Source organism: Mustela erminea, chromosome 9 (genome assembly GCF_009829155.1).
Source record: "Mustela erminea isolate mMusErm1 chromosome 9, mMusErm1.Pri, whole genome shotgun sequence".
In the NCBI taxonomy this organism is placed as follows: Eukaryota; Metazoa; Chordata; class Mammalia; order Carnivora; family Mustelidae; genus Mustela; species Mustela erminea.
Genome location: NC_045622.1, coordinates 93,836,658 through 93,852,317, shown reverse-complemented (window position 1 = coordinate 93,852,317; position 15,660 = coordinate 93,836,658). Strand labels below are relative to the sequence as shown.

At 52.4% G+C, this 15,660-nt stretch overlaps 1 protein-coding gene across 6 annotated transcripts in view; it reads right to left on the bottom strand.

Annotated features, from left to right (window-relative positions):
• Positions 1-12,551: 12,551 nt before the first annotated feature.
• The window catches only part of ALKBH3 (alkB homolog 3, alpha-ketoglutaratedependent dioxygenase), a 37,052-nt gene continuing 33,943 nt past the window's right edge, over positions 12,552-15,660 (bottom strand). For all 6 annotated transcript variants that reach the window (XM_032360522.1, XM_032360520.1, XM_032360523.1 and 3 more), the window contains 2 exons: positions 13,674-13,772; positions 12,552-12,911 (listed from right to left, as the gene is read on the bottom strand). In XM_032360522.1, coding sequence (XP_032216413.1) covers positions 12,819-12,911; positions 13,674-13,772 — 192 coding nt within the window. In that variant the 3' untranslated portion in view covers positions 12,552-12,818. The remainder of the gene's footprint in view (positions 12,912-13,673; positions 13,773-15,660) is intronic.

Below are 15,660 nucleotides of genomic sequence, written 5' to 3'. Positions count from 1 at the left end.
GGGGTGGGGAGGGGTCAGCCACAAACACACCTTCTGTGGCGGGGCCTTTCTTGCCTCCGGACCCCACCCTCACCTCCTGCTGGGGCCACTCTGCCTCCGCCAGCCATCGGTACCAAGCCTGGGACTCCAGCATTTTACCAACTGCTTCTGCCTCACTCGGAATTAGCACTTCGTCTGGTACGAGTGTGAGCATAAAAGTGTTTTGATAATTTTGCTGGAGGGTTGCCATGACAATCCCCAGCAAGTTCTAAGAGGGGGTGTCGGTGTGCACGAGAGAGAGAGAGAGAGAGAGAGAGAGAGAGGAAGGAAGAGGAAGAGAGCCCGAGAGACACAAAGAGGGAGAGACAAAGAGAGGCAGGGAGAGGAGCCAGGGAGACCCCCACGATCTCCCCAAGTCAGACCTTCAGCCTGAATTCAGCACCCGCACCCCAGTGGCCCCATTCATGCAGCAGTGAGCTCCCTGTCTCACCAGGGTCTCACTGGAGACAGTGCGGTGGGACAGCAGCTACTGGCTGGCAGGCTCCCAGGGGTGGCAGGGCAGAGCTGGTCCCACTGGGGGAAGCACCTGCCACCCTCCACTCTCAGGATGAGCCCCAGGGAGTACCAGACTGGAGGGGAGGCAGGGAGATTTTCAGGGACTCAGATAGAGCCAGAACCCCAGGAAGACTCCTAAGCATCATGTCCAGCCTCCAGGCCTGACTCTGCTAATGCGGCTGATGGCGGCGCATTTCCCTGCCAGGGGCCTGCTTCCTGGCATGGCTTGGGCTGTCCAGAGGCTGGGCTTCTGGTTTTCTTACATACTTTCTTGCAGGTCTGAGTGTCCCTCTCCAGGGACCACTGGTGTGACAAGCCCTATATGGATCAGGAGGAAACCCCACATCTTCTGAGGCCCGTGAGCTTTGCAGAGTGGGTTCTCTCCCCTCTCTGGCCAAAGAGGGGATATCTCTGCCATCTTCTGAGATGAGGTCACAGAGGCCCAGAAAGGGGCGGGAAACAGAACGAGTTCCCACACCAAGTAGCAGTGCGGAGGCAGAGTTGGGATGGAACCCAGCCCTGCACCTTACCCCAGCCTCATTGTCCTCACGGAAGACAGGTTCTCTGGAATGGGTCCATCTGGCACTACCCACTTCACATATGGACAGGGAAACTGAGGCCCACAGACATTCCCCCGGCTAATGAGCATAAAGCCAGAAGTTGTCACTGCCTTTACCGAGCCATCAGCCAGCCCCAGGTGGCCCCTTAAAGCAAGCTCGGGGACTTAAATTTCTGTTCCCCGGGTTAAAGTGCCAGTCTTGGAAGGACGGTCTTTGGGTTATTGCCAAAACAGAGCAGAGGGCAGCTGGAGCCGGCCGGGGACCCAGAGGCAAGGAGATAAGCAGGTTGCTGGGGTGCTGCCGAGTCCCAGCTGCATAAGGACGTCTTGCTCGGGGCCTCCCAGCTTCTGCTATGGGAGCCATGTGGCCCTGGGCTGTGGGAGCCCCTGTTTCTGCAGCTGTGGAGAGCCAGTGTGCCCGGGAGCCCTCCGAGGAACTACTTCCCAAGCTCTGGGCAACAGCTACCCTGGAACTGCAGTCTCAGAGGACAGAGGCAGCCTCACGCCTGTCTCCAGCTCGGCTTACATCTACCTTTCAATTATTCACCAGCATGGCAGGAGGGGGTGGGCACCAACAGGAAAGTGCTGTGGGCTCTGGAGACAGCCTGCAGGGATGACTTTCCCTCAGCTTTAGTAAGAGGCAACAACGCGAGAATAAGCAAACAGCAGCTCAAGACTGCCTGTTTGGATACCCTGGTTCTGGTGTTTGCTAGAAAGTTCTTCTCACTACTCTGTGATTATGGAAGCCTCATGACTGCCCCATCCTTCTCCCGGACCAAACTAGCTGATTTATTAAAACATACTGAGGCCAAACTAGCCCCGTAGGAGGGTGAATTTTTAAACAGATTCCAAGAAACCAGTGTCAAAAAGATGCCCTTTCATGTAATGTGTTCTGAGCCTGGCCTTTAGACAGGGTACATTGTCAGTCTCGTGAATAGCTACTGGCCCACTTTGGGGGCCCAGAGAGTCTGTCCTCTTCAAGCCCCATCTTCCTCCTCAGACACGGCCTCGGGCTGCCAGGTGGACATGAGATGCTTGCTGTGCCCAATGTGGACATGGCAGGGGGCAGTCACTCCTGGGGTACCCAAAGTCAGGCAGCCTCTCTCTGACATTGCCCTGCCTGTCACCGGTCATGGAGGGCATCTCCTCGGTCTTTCTTCATGCTGGTCACAAACAAAGCATCCTGAACCTATCACTGCACCCTTAAGCTTAGCCTTTGAGATAGGTGTTACTATCTCCAAGCTTTAGTTAAGGCAACAGGCTCAGAGATGTTCGGGAACTTTCCCAAGGCCACACAGCCCAGCAGAGATAGAGCTGGGATTTGCTCCCAGGTCCACTGGTTGCCAAAGCTCTTCCCATCCATCAGTCATCCCCATGACAGTGGCTCCTGAACCTCACCAGGGAGCGGTTCAGTGGGAGGAAGGACTAGATGAAGAGGGCTGGGTCCAGGGAAGAGTCTGGAACTCTAACTGGGAGCCAGGCTCCACTGCCCAACAGCTCTACCAGAAGGAAGACTGGTGTCCTGTGGGCCAAGCAGTAGAGCTTGTAGTACAGCAGTAGAGGGAGGGGAGTGTGGATGACATCCAAGCCCACTCGTTTCATGTGGAGGTGCAGGAGAAGGCCTGGGCGCCCCTCCCAACTCACGATGCCCAGGGATGCAAGACAGAGTGGGTAGCGCGCGGCCAGATGGATGCGCCGGGGCCCCTCACCGTGAGCCCGGGCGGGAGGCCACTCAGAGCAGCGCACTCCAGCACCTTCGGGCCAAGAGTCTCCACACCTGAGACTGGAAACCACTGTTTGCAGATACTGAGAAGAAAACCACAAAGGCTTGGCTGATAGAGGCCATGAGGCCGGAGTAAATGGAACAGAACAGCGAGCTGCCAGAAGAGAAAGGAATCTTCCAGATGAGCTGGGGCAGTGTTTTCAGACCAAGAGGCGTGACTCATTAGTGGGCCATACCAATGGATAGGGGGCCACAGCCAGCATTTTTTAATGATGCACAACAGTACAGAAAATAGGAGAGTAAACACATGTACTAAAGCTTTAGTTTTAAACAGTGTGTGTGTGTGTGTAAACTTTTTTTTTTTTTTAACCAAGGGTTCTGGTCCAAAAAGCTCCAAAAAACACTAAGTTGGTTCAACCCCTGTATCTCCTGTATTCTGCAGATGGAGATCTGGGGCCAAGGGCAGGACAAGTCTCGGCCCACAGTCCAGACACAGGACAAGAACCGTCTCCTGATGCTTGGACACTACTTCCCCAGCGCCACAGGATGCTTTCAGAGGCCTGACTCCTTGCTCATCTTTCAACATTAGACACTCTCAGCCTTGGCCACTCGTACCCTATGTTGTTCCCAGGCTAGAAGCAGGAGGAATTCGGGGTTTCGCATGGAGGTGTTGTGACAGAATGTCCTTGGGCCCTTTCTTCTCTAGACTGGTCCTACTCAGGCTCTTTCCCTGCCTCCTTTCCTCCCCCGACTCCCTCTCTATGGGAACATCCCAGAACCAGGGTCCTTTCACACTCCCCCTGCTGCCACGAATGCCTCTGTGCAGCCACTTCCCAGGTCCCTCCTGGCCATGCTGGGCCCTCTCTCCCCTGAGGCCTTGTCCTAGACCCCTCTACAAAGTGACTCCAGCTCCACCGGCTGTGAGATCTGCCTGAGGCCCTGTGTGAGCCTCACCCCACCCTGTTTCCAGGGCCCAGGACTTTCCTTCACATCTACACACTATCTGATAACAGCTGCCCCAGATACACACATCACACTCAATTCTTACAGCAGCCCTGTTTTATAGGTGGAAACACTCAGGGGAAGGAACTTGCCAAAGACCAGGCAGCCGTCAGCGAAGCAACTCGCTCTAGAAGCAGCTCTACACTGGCCCCCACGTGTATACCTGGGCACTGCCCTGCCGGGCTGATTCCTGGCACACCTTCCCCCAAAGCATCCTGGGCTGGGCGGGAAGACGACACCAAGGGGATGGGAGCGAGTATGTCTCACTTGACTCTGCAATGAGGAAACGACTGCCCCACTCTCAGGAGGGCAGAACGCCGGAAAGGCAGCACCCGCCCTTCTCCTGCACCCCTTTCTTTCTCCAGGAGGGCAGCACAGACTTCCCCGAGAGGCAGGCTTGGGAGGAGCAACCGGGTTCGGGGAATCTCTCTCCTCGCAGGCTCAGGGGGGTTGGCAGCTGGTAGGGACAGGGCTTGCTGTGCTGGTTCCCGAACAGGGTGCCCCATGTGCCCCAGGGTGCCCCTAGACTCTGGGAAGGAGTAGCGAGAAGTCTGACTGTGATCGTGGCTATAAGCCAAGGTCTCCCATCCAGGGTTATGGGTAAGAACACGGGTGTTTTGATCTTGTAGCTGAGTCCTGGGTCTGTTTTACTCATGCTTCAGCATTTACGGCAAGAAAGGGTGTTATTAGCACCAAAAAACCCAACATCTTTTCTCCTCAGCTGTCCTGGGGATCCCCATCTCTCTGCGTGGGCTCCTGCCCCGTGGGTCCTCCCACCTGCAGCCCCTCCCCTCACCCCTCCTGAAAACTGTTCCCAGCCCCCCGTGGCCCCCAGGCCCGACCTGCGCCCCTCTCCCTCCCTCCCTGTCTGTGCTCCAGCTCACCGCCGCCCCCCACCCCCAGCCCCGCCTCAACACAAACCACCTTGGACCCCCACCGTCATTTCCCAGTCCTCCCGGTTCTCCCAGGTCCTCCTCCACCAGGCAGCCCCTCCTGACCACCACCCCAAATTGTATCTCCTGCTCCTCCCAGCCCTGCAGCTCTCGCTGTGAGGGCCCCTTGCCTCCCAGTCACCTTGTCACAAAGGTGTTTCAAGTGTTTGAATTGTCTTGTTTTCTCAACAAAGGACACAACATCTGACCTCAATGATACTACTCCCCAGGACGTCCCGAGTGCTTGCTTGCTTCTCCTTCCCCCGAGAGAAGCTCTGGAGAATGCTGAGTGCAGGGCCTGGCTTGTTACTGGTTCTTAAAGCACAGCATGAGTTTCCAGATATGCTCAGACACCACTGGGAGGAGGAGAAGTTGGTGCCAACTTTTGGGAAAGCCATTTACATGATCAATTCAAGGCCTTAGAAATAGGCACAGCCTTCCAAATCCAGGCGAGGACCCCACTTTTAGGAATGTATTCTAAGAAAAAAATAATAGATGTGCATGAAGGTTTAGCCACAAGGACGGCCACGTTAAGTGACAGGATGGTGCTTCTGTTTCCTGAATAGTAACATGGGGATAAAAATAGCTCCCAGTCCCTGGGCTGCTATGAGGGTTAATAAATCACGAGTTAATATACATAAAGCACTTAACACAGTGCCTGGCACCAGATCCAGGCTCTATGGAAACGTTACCTGTTCTTTTTATTCGAACTGAAGTCTGAATGAGGCCAAATCCTGGGCTCCTTGCTATGATACCACCCTGCCTCCCACCATCCCTTCTCCCGTGTTCCCAAACCAACAGAACAGTTACTAATAATAGCAAATACCACCCCAGCGATGACAACAGCAAAGATCTAAACACCCAGCACAATGGGGCTGGTTACCGACGCCACAACTACACACAATACTATGCAGCCATTCAGAGCCATGTTACGGGACAGCGGTTAATGTCGCCCACTCAGGTTCTTGATAAATGGGAAAAGGCTACAAAATGATGAGTTCAGTGTGAAGCTGCACCCCCCCCCCCTTTTTTAAGGATACAAATATGTAGAAAAAGTATACTACAAAATGTGAAGTACTGTTGCTTCTGGTTGTGAAGTTACAAGGGATTTTCCTTTTTATCTTTCTTTTTAATTTCTTGCAAAAAACACTCCCTTTGTAGTCCGGAATAAAAACTAATTTTGAGAGTAAGTCAGTCCCCGCTGGCTTTCTCCTCTGCAATAGAAGGGGCTGTGTCCTCCTTTTACGTGTTCCCGCCACATCTGATACACAATCTGCAGGCATAAAAGCCCCGGTCTCAAACAGAATTCCAGCCTGACAGTCTGGTTAAATCTTCCAGGCCAAGGCGTTCTGTACAGAATCTAGAAACTGCCAGCAAGGACGAGAGAAAACAATGTGACCGGCAGGAGTGCGCCTGCGCCTGGTTGGTGGCCTGTTCCCCCAGGCTGGGGAGGCTTGAACACTGTCCCCAGGGGGAAGGGGCAGTGGAATGAGGCCAGGGACAAGGCATTAAGAGACCTGTCACCTGGGGAGCATGTGGCAGGGCTGCTGAGAGGGAGCCCAGCCTTGCCGTGAGGCCACTTTGGCATCTGGGGGCTCTTGTCAGCTTGGTCTGAACAACTTCCCAGGAGACACTTAAGTGCAGCCAGATCTTAATGTGATCAGCCTCGCTCAGGGACAATTTCGTTTTGTCCCTATCCGTGCCGCCCCCCGCCAACCACCCCGCAAGCTTCTGGGCCTCCCCTCGCAGCCCCGCTGGCAACAGAGGTGTGGGCACCCCGGGGAGCTTGCCAAGAGGCAAGGTGGGGTCACAGGGCCATCGTCAGCTGGTCAGCTGCGGAGGGATCACTCAGCCAGGGGGCGGATCTGGGCGGGGGTCAGTAGGGCATGCCTATGACAGACGTTAGCAAGCGCGCTACCATCAGGAGTGGTCCTTTTGTGATCTTGGCCCTCAAGAGAGCTCGGAAAGGTGGCTGCTTCTGCGTCCACTGCGCTGCTGAGGAAACAGGCTCGGGAGCTGTGTGGCCCGAGGGGCCTCGGCTGGAAAGGGCCAAGTGAGACTCTAGCCCCGGTCTGCCGGCCTCAAGTGGAGGCTTCTCCCACAAGGCCGTGGCAGACGTGGAGGCTGGGGCAGGTGTGGGGTGTCACGGCTGCTCCCTAATTCCCCCTGTGCCTGCGGCACTGGAAGAGGGAGGCTCGCCCCAGTCACAAGGCTAACTCAGGCCCGTCTTGCCCCAAACTGTCCAGCTCCCTGCCCTCCTCGGCTGCTGCGGGGCTTGGCCTGCACTATTTTTGGCGGGAGGCGGCCACCTCCAGCTGCAGCAGGGACTCTGGCCACGCATCGAGCCCCCTGACCGGTGCAGTGCAGACAGCCAAGACCTCTCCTTGGAGGGCGGCCCCGCAGGCAGTATGACCTTCCGGGCTGTCTGTGTCTGTGTTCCTGCTTGTCCCCAAGTGCTGCCTTTGGCCAGAAATCTCAAAGGAGGTCACAGATCTGAGTGGTGGAAAGAACAATGGCCTGGGCACTCGATACTGGTCTTTCTGCTGGTTCTGCCTTACAGGCCAGGTGCCCCCACATGAGCACCTCTGGACCTCGGCTTCCTCATCTGTCCAATGGGGAGAGCTGTTCCTAACCTTCACCCTCACGGTACTTGGGGACATAAAGGCACGCGCGAAAGTGCACTGCGCTCCTTTGGGGCCCACCTCCTCCCAGCACGAGGCAGGAGGCTGCTGGAGAAGGTAGACTGGGGGACAGGGGGACAGTGAGAGAGAAGCCAGACATTAAGACTCTCCCTGGATTTCTTACCTCTGGACTAGCTGTCTTCCCTTCCCCTTCACTGCAGGTGAATGGAGACAAAAAGTTACTATGTGAGAGAGCATGCTGGGAAGAAATGAGTAGCTAATCCCTTAGACATTTTCAGGGGAAGCATTCCAGAAAACTTTTCTCTAACCAACAAGGGCAGAGGAAGACACTTCTCCTGAGACCTGCCTGGGTGGTCTAAAGCCTGAACACACTTGGGCCAGAGTCTGGGAAGCGGCCCCAGGCCTGTGGCATCCTTATCCACCCATCCCACATTCTTCAGGCAGGGAGGATAGAGCCCTCAGACCAGCATTGTTTTGGGAGGTGTGGATTCCGCTCCTGGAGAGCCTCACTCAGGCCTATTCTCCAAGTACAGACCGGGAAGGGCAGGGTGGGAGCCAGTGGCATAGGGACATCACAGCACCTGGAGAAGGGCCTGGAGGGTGGCTTCCTGCCCCAGCCTCTTGGACAGGGGAGGCAGCCCTTTGCAGCCGCCGGAAACGTTTCAGCCACATCAAGCCAGGAGGGTGTATGTGTTCTGATGGGGCATTCAGGGGCATCTGGATTATCACGTGTGCTGCTCGGCAGGCCCTTCCTGCAGGAGGCCGCTCACTGTAACCCGATCACACGGCCCCTCCAGAGCCTACTTCTTTTTGGTTCCTGTCCCAGGGGAAAAGCTTGGTGTCTCTATGCTGCTTCTGGTGAAGGGACCAAGACTGCAGCTGTCCCCTCTGCCTGGGGCCAGGGCTGGGGAAAGCCCAAAGACAACACAGAAGGCCTGCTGACAAGCAGCCCATGGGACTCTTCCAGCCCACCCCAGGACACCAGATCTCAGGATCTGATCGTCCTCAGGTACATGCTCCTCCAGCTGATTAAAAAATGAGAAAATAACTTCATTAGGGTCACTTTTAGGAAGAAACCAGATTAGGGATGTTACAGGTCCAACACAGTTGTTTTTGTTTTGTTCAGAGAGAGAGAATGCTCACATGCATACCCAAGTGCAAGAGTGGGGGCAGGGGCAGAGGGAGAGGGAGAGGAACCCAAGCCAGCTCTGCACAGAGTGCCAAGCCCCATGCGGGGATTGATCTCATGACAGGAGATCGTGACCTGAGCGGAAACCAAGAGTTGGATGTTTAACCAATGGAGCCACCCAGGCACACCAGACCCAACACAGTATACTCTGGAAACTCCCTTCTGGCTTTCATCTTTCTTTCCCCATCCAGAAACCTACAATTTGTGTCCAGAGTTAAAAGCTAGTGGGGTCAGAGGCCAGGATCTTGCCTGAACATGCCCACACTTCTGGAGGTCCCCTGAGAAAAGGGACTGTCCCTGGTGTTCGGGGAGTGTGTGGGGGGGTGCGTGTGTGACAGCACAGATGTAACTGTAATGACAACATTGTCACATATACCTTGGTCAGCATGGCACTGGCTCACCTGAGAAGCAAATTTTTCTGTAACGCTGGCTACAAGTGTCCTGCCTTGCTTACCCTGTCCTGTACTGCTCTCTGACACCAGGCCCCTTGGCCAGCTTTAGCCCTAAAAGATAGTCCAGTCCCCAAGAAGGGGCTCTGTTCACAGGCTGGGAAAGGCACTTGTAAATCAGCGCAGCAGTACTAAGCCAGCGGGAAAAGGCACCGTCAGTCTGTGTTCCGCTCTAATAAACAAACATCAACGTCATTCCCTGTTGACCCTCAGACTCAGGAATCGCCATATCTGAGACTGGATTCCAGCAGCACAAAACTGACCGGGCTCTCCCACGACGGTTGCTTCCAAGGAGAAGATGGGGCGGTGGGAAGGGGACAGTTGTAGACCAGGTCCTTCTGAGGAGAGCGAATGGGTGGAACCACGCAGAAGTAAAGATTTAAACAAACAGAATGCACCGCTGTGGAAACATTCAGCTTTTTCAAAAGCATCATTCAGAAAAATAAAGCAATCAAGACTTCAGATTCAACACTTTACAAGTGTTTATGACCAGAAAAGGCAAAGTGGGTCTTGGATATTCTGCAGCCAAGTAAAAGCTGCCAGAATTCAAGGAAGAAGTATTCCCAGCAGGGCAGGGACCCGTCACGTGTCGAGGATTTCTCTACAGTTCTCCGACGGGAGTGTTCTGCTCAGCACAGGACCCGCTTCCCTCTAGTGGGGCCGCCATGACACGATTCAGGAGACCTGGCCACTTGTGGTCCAGGTAGACCTACCAGGCACTAGGGCAAGGTCATTATCAGCCACAGAGGCCGCAGAGATGGAGTGCCACAGGCGATGTCAGGTTTATGAGCTTGCATAACTCCAAATTTAACATGAACTGTCCAAGCCACCAGAGCGAGTGGTTTAGTCAACAACGTGAATCGGGATTTCAGTATGGAGGATACAATCGGATACCGGGTGCGCACTGTCCTGAGGCAAGCCGCCTGTCGTCAAGACCTCTTTAGGGTACAAGCGGACCTGTGTGCTTTGGGCTGTGTGCTGACTGCAAAAGTGCTGTTGTTAAGTGTCACGAAGAAGCTTGATGCTGAGTTTGGGTGTCACTCAGAGCCCCCAGAGGGACTCACAGATGAGCATCGAGAGGAAGGGAGCGCGCAACCACCCTGAGAGTTAGCTGGGATACGATCAGAAACATTGTTCTGGGTCACAGGAAGGTTGGATGAGAATTTGTCTAACTTGCCTGAAATTGCATTCTCTCCCCACAAAATAAGCTTCCTTAGTTAAGTGGCTGACTAGGAGTCCAGTTGGCAGTCTGGTTTCTGACTAGGAGCTGCTAACGCTGATCAGGAAGAGAGGAGATGCAGATGCCTGAGGACAAAGAAAAGCCAGAGGACAAACAAGGCGGCCGGGTGGTCCGCTCTGCCAATGGGGTCCAGGGGTGAGCTGGGCAGGGACGCCCAGTCAACCATTCTGCCTAAATTCATCAAGGCAGAGGAAGAAGCACGCAGTTTAAGGATTCACCTGTGGTTTGAGTTCTGGTTCTGCTGCCTGGAAGTCCTATTAAATCATTCGGCCCTTCTTGTGGGGGCCTCAGCTGCCTGGTCTCTACAATGGGAAGAACACCTCTTTCCTGCCGAGCTTTGGGGAAGATAAGGGATTACATAGAAAAAGCTCCCAGGACAGTTCCTGGTAGGTTATTAAAGCTCAAAAAAAGCAAAAACTAAATCTGTTTTTCTTCATGCTACATTGTTATATCTGCTTCCTCTGCTTTACAAGTAATGTTGGCAAAGCAGCTCAGCCCCTAATTCCTAGGGAGGATCTAAGGCCAGTAAAACACAGCAACAGGTCAGTGCGGCCCCGGGGCATCCTTTGCCAGGTTCTGAAAATCCCTGTGCAGTCCTAAACCCTGTACTTTAACTCTATGACAAGTACCTACTAGTCATTTCAAAAGGGATATTATCTTCGTGGTTAAAAAAAAAAAAAAAAAAAAAAGGTGTGTGTGTATAAGGGGTAGATCTAGCATTGGGCAGCAAGGAACAAAAGCCAAGACCGCTGCTCTCAGCTGAAGAAGCCCGGCATGGCTCAGGCTGTCGGCTGTCAAGTAGGAACTCATTTCCCCGACAGCCATGGCAGTGATGACTGAAGAGATCAAATGTGCAGCTGACACCAGGGGAGGCCGTGACCCTACATTAGGAGGGATGCCGGGACACTGGGAACCATCTGCCAGTTCTTTCGTCTATGGGAGCGGAAGAAGAATTTCCCAATGTCGTGCATCAAACTCACAACTGAAGCCGGCTGTAACACCCTGGCCAGGTTTTGTTTAACAGGAAAACAGCTAGGAATTAGAGGTTTTATTTGGCTTTTATGGTGATTTGCATTGCCCTCACTGAAAGGCTTGGTATGACGCTTAGATTTTATAAAGCATTTCATATTTCTTACAGAAAGGAGCCATCCACATGTAAAACATTAAAAAAAAAAAAAAAGTGGCAGGGGGAGGGGGGAACCCCAATGCAAAAAGCCAGAAAGTTTGTCAGAAAGCAGGGCCTTCCAGGCCTGGTGTTACATCTGACTTCCGGGGAAGAGCCTGGCCAGTTTTTGGCACTCTACCACCATCGCCAAAGCTAATCTGTCTTCCAGAACAGAATGGAAACAAGATCGAAAGCAAGAAGGCTCTGTAGGTTTTCCCAGCAGGCAGCTATGGAAACTCTAACTCTCTTGTCCTGTTTTCATCCATTTGATTCCATTTTCTTTCTCTCGAGTTTTCCCTATCTCGGTTTGGAATCAATCCAGCCCAGTACTCCTAAGTCAAGAGGTCAAGACGACACGTGATTTTTATGAGGCAAGAAAGGGCAGCCACTCTGTTCTGTTTTGGGAACCTTGGTGACATCATGGACTGCTGAATCTCAGGAGCTCATGTCTAAGAGAGCACTGAGTCAGAAGAAAGCTTTCGTCACACGGCTCCCGGAACTTAAGGTAAAGACAACTATTAGGGAACTGAGTCTAACCCCAGAGGGCTGCTCCCTCTTCTCACTGGCTTGGGTTTAAATGACTCAAGTCACTCTCTAGGGGAAACTCATCTATGTGGGACAGCTGTCACTAGCAGGGCATTTGCTGCTCTTCAGCCTAAATTTCTCATGACATCACTTGATTACTTCTGTCTCAGAGGGGACGGTTTCCTCTCGTATTACAAGTATCCAAACTGCTGCCTAAAGATGGCTGGGTTACAAGACACGGCTTCCACTCTTTGTTCAGAGGCCTGTAACCTGTCTGGGTCTGTCCCAGGAAGGAGACTCGGTTAAATAAAGTGCTCCTAGAATATGCAGCTTTCCATTACGAAAGCACTGAAGCCAAGATGTTGAGCAGTCAAGGCAGACTTCCACAAGGCTCTGTGAGGCCCCCTCTGTTTGGGTTTCGGCAGCTGTCTGCCTGCGGAGGCCTCCAGGGTCACTGACACATGTTTATATCCTACTTCACAAAGGCACAAGGAACAAACACGTGCGCCTTTACCACGGAGGCAAAGCCCATTCACAGTGCCTTAAATGAAGCAGGAGGGGCAGGAGAGAAACTGCTTACGGACAAACCTACCGAGAGTACAGCCACAGCAGTTTTTAATTTGCCTAAAGAAGCTCTGTGATTTTAAGATGTGATTAGGGGTACTGTTCCCACAGTAAACACAGTATAAATGTGACCCGCTGGCTCTCATTTAATAGGACTCCGAAGCCAGGAAGCAAATCCCACCCTTGTCTTCTGAACAGCCTCCCTGCGAGATCAGCCGGACCAGCCTCTGGAAGTTTCTTCACGGCGGAGGATTTGTTCGGTCTCAGCACAGTTTCTCTCTCAAAGCTCTCATATCACCAGTGCGCCCCTCCAGGGTCTGGATAAACTGTCCGAAAGGTCAAGTTTATTCTCGGTTCTCTAGAGTGGTACTCTTTGGGCACTCGATGCTAAACGGAAATATAAATAATTCTGACATAAACACATTTATGAGGACATGGGACATATTTTGACTTCATCCCCCCTCCACCCCCCACAAGCATCAGCAAGCTCTCTGAAGTCTTGTGGAGAAAGGTTTTCTTCTCTGAAGCAAATCCTCCCCCACCCCCATCACTCCAATAAGCCAGCGCCCTCACACTGAGGTATTGTTTTTATCTTTTCTAATTGCTGTTCTTCCTCGCAGCTTCCTGCCATGTTCCCAAATCTCGCAAGGCAACACATAAATCACTGAGACCAAAGACAGACATGCGATTCTGCTCCCAAGCTAAGTGTTCTTCCATGAACTTGCACACCTTAAAGATGACCCGGTTTTAAGAGAGCCCGGCCTCAGGTGAGAAGCTGTGCCGCCCGGTAGCCACCCACTGGCCACCCGAAGCTATTGTAATGAACTTAAATTAAATTAAAAATTCAGTCCTTCGACACACTAGCCACATTTCAGAAGACCAATAATAGCTGTGTGTGTCCAGTGGCTACAACATGGAGCCTCAGAACATGCAGAATGTTTCCGCTGTCACAGAAAGTTCTACTGGATGCCACTGCTGCAGAGGTCCATTTTGACTGTCAGAATCAAAACTCCTGGAAAATGGTGTCACTGTACCACCTCTTGCTCATGATAAAAGCAACTTACTTTTCACATTTACTAGAGAAATAAATAAACAGAAGCCGTCAGGGCACCGCCTCCACGTGAATCCAAGTTCCATGCATGTTCTCACCTGCCAGTCAGCTTGTGTCGCTCCTTCCATGATTAACAAGGTCCCATGATCCAAGGGTATCTTCACTCTTTCCACATACGTGTAGTCTCCGTTCTCTTCCTAGAAAACAGCATTCATCGCACTATGTTTTTTGCTTGTGTTATCAAGATGCAATGGCACCTGGCAGTGGTCTAGAAGTGCAAACCTCTCCTCAGCAACACAGTCGGGGCTCATCTACTGGCTCAGTCTGGGGCAGCCATCTGGCCTTGGGCAAGTTGTATCACCACTCTGTACCTTAGTCTGGGGATGGCGACAGGACCTGCCACACAGGGCTGCTGTGAGCCTCTACTGATGCAGTCTGCGTTGGTCACCTGGGGACCGGCGCACACTAAGTGCAGCGTTAAGTGCCAGATACTGTCATCCGCATCTAAAATGCAGAAGAGCCCATTCTGACCTGTGAAGGAATTAAGTTATTTATACAAGAACTCTTCACACCTGCTTTATGCTGTGCTCTGTGTTTTGCCACGGTCTGTGTGGAAAAAACGGGCTTTTAAATAAGACACGGTGTAGTGAGTTTTCATTGCCTTTTTACAATTTCTGCTAATTCACTAACCGGAGCCTATGTTAAAACTGGTTACAACTCTTCCTATAGCTCCTCTGGTGTCTAGGAGATATAACCTTGTTTCTTTCAGAACAGTCAACAGCAAGACTTTCTTGAAGAAGGAAGTTCTGGCTTGCCCAGAACAATGCTGCGAACTGAGACTGGCCATTGAAGCCTGGGAGCACAGACCACAACTCCTGACCACTTCACACAGAAATGCCTTGTATTTACATCACCCCCTCTTCCGGACAGCTCCAAGTTCATTCATGTCCAGTGCTCTAAGGAAGCTTCAGACCCGGCCTGCAAAACAGCCAGTAGGTGAGGGTCATTCCTCCTTTGCAGCTGACAAAGGGGTGAGTTCAAAGAGCCTGTCAAGAGTCGAGGCCCGAGCTTCCTGATCTTTCCACTTCCATTCTGGGCAGATCCATGCATCCGTCTACTTCACTTCTGATGCAAGGGACTGCATCTGGGTTACTGCAGGATTGATTTCCCTGCAATACTGTGTTTATATTTATTATTGTAGGGGTGCTTCTGAGAACATAATTATTTACAATGATTTCCCTCAGGAAAAACAAAATCAGAACAATAATGATCTTGCATAAACAGTTTAAGTTCCAGGTCCCAGCCCTTGGCAGGGACTTCGTGGAGCACAGTCATAACTTTAACAGGCAGAAGATAAAAGCAGTGTTTGAAACAACTTTTGGTTTCCTTGACTGATTTTTTTTTTTTTAAAGATTTTATTTATTTGACAGACAGAGATCACAAGTAGGCAGAGAGGCAGGCAGAGAGAAGAGGAAGCAGGCTCCCTGCCAAGCAGAGAGCCTGATGCAGGGCTCGATCCCAGGACCCTGAGATCATGACCTGAGCGGAAGGCAGAGGCTTAACCCACTGAGCCACCCAGGCGCCCCTCCTTGACTGATTTCAATTGTGCCTGCCACCTTTTCTTTTCCAGTAGCGAGTAAGCACTGCAGCATTAACCAATGACCCCTCAGCCAACCAGAGAGTGGTGGGAAGGTGACCCTGTCCTTGGGTGGCCCCGCTGCATCCAGAGAAGCAAGAGGAGGCTCTATTAAAGAAAGGATTCCAACCAGAGGAGATGCACGTCCTACTGGAGAAAAGAGACAGAAGGGAGTGCATCGTCCATGAGACTTAGAGGGCTCAAGGGTTCCTGATTTAAGCTGTAAAGTCAGCTACCAGATCAAGGTTCAACATAGGGAGAAGCAGATGGTTCTCCTGCCCTCTGCACACTGCATACTCTGGGAGTGCAGTGGGACCTGCTCAAGCACAGACATGAGGGCAGGGACGCCAAAGAAAGTAGAGAGGAAACACACTACCCAGACATGAAGCCAAGCCTGCGACGAAGATCTCTTTGAACAGTAAAAGCATTCCTGGGAAGGAGGGGGCGCC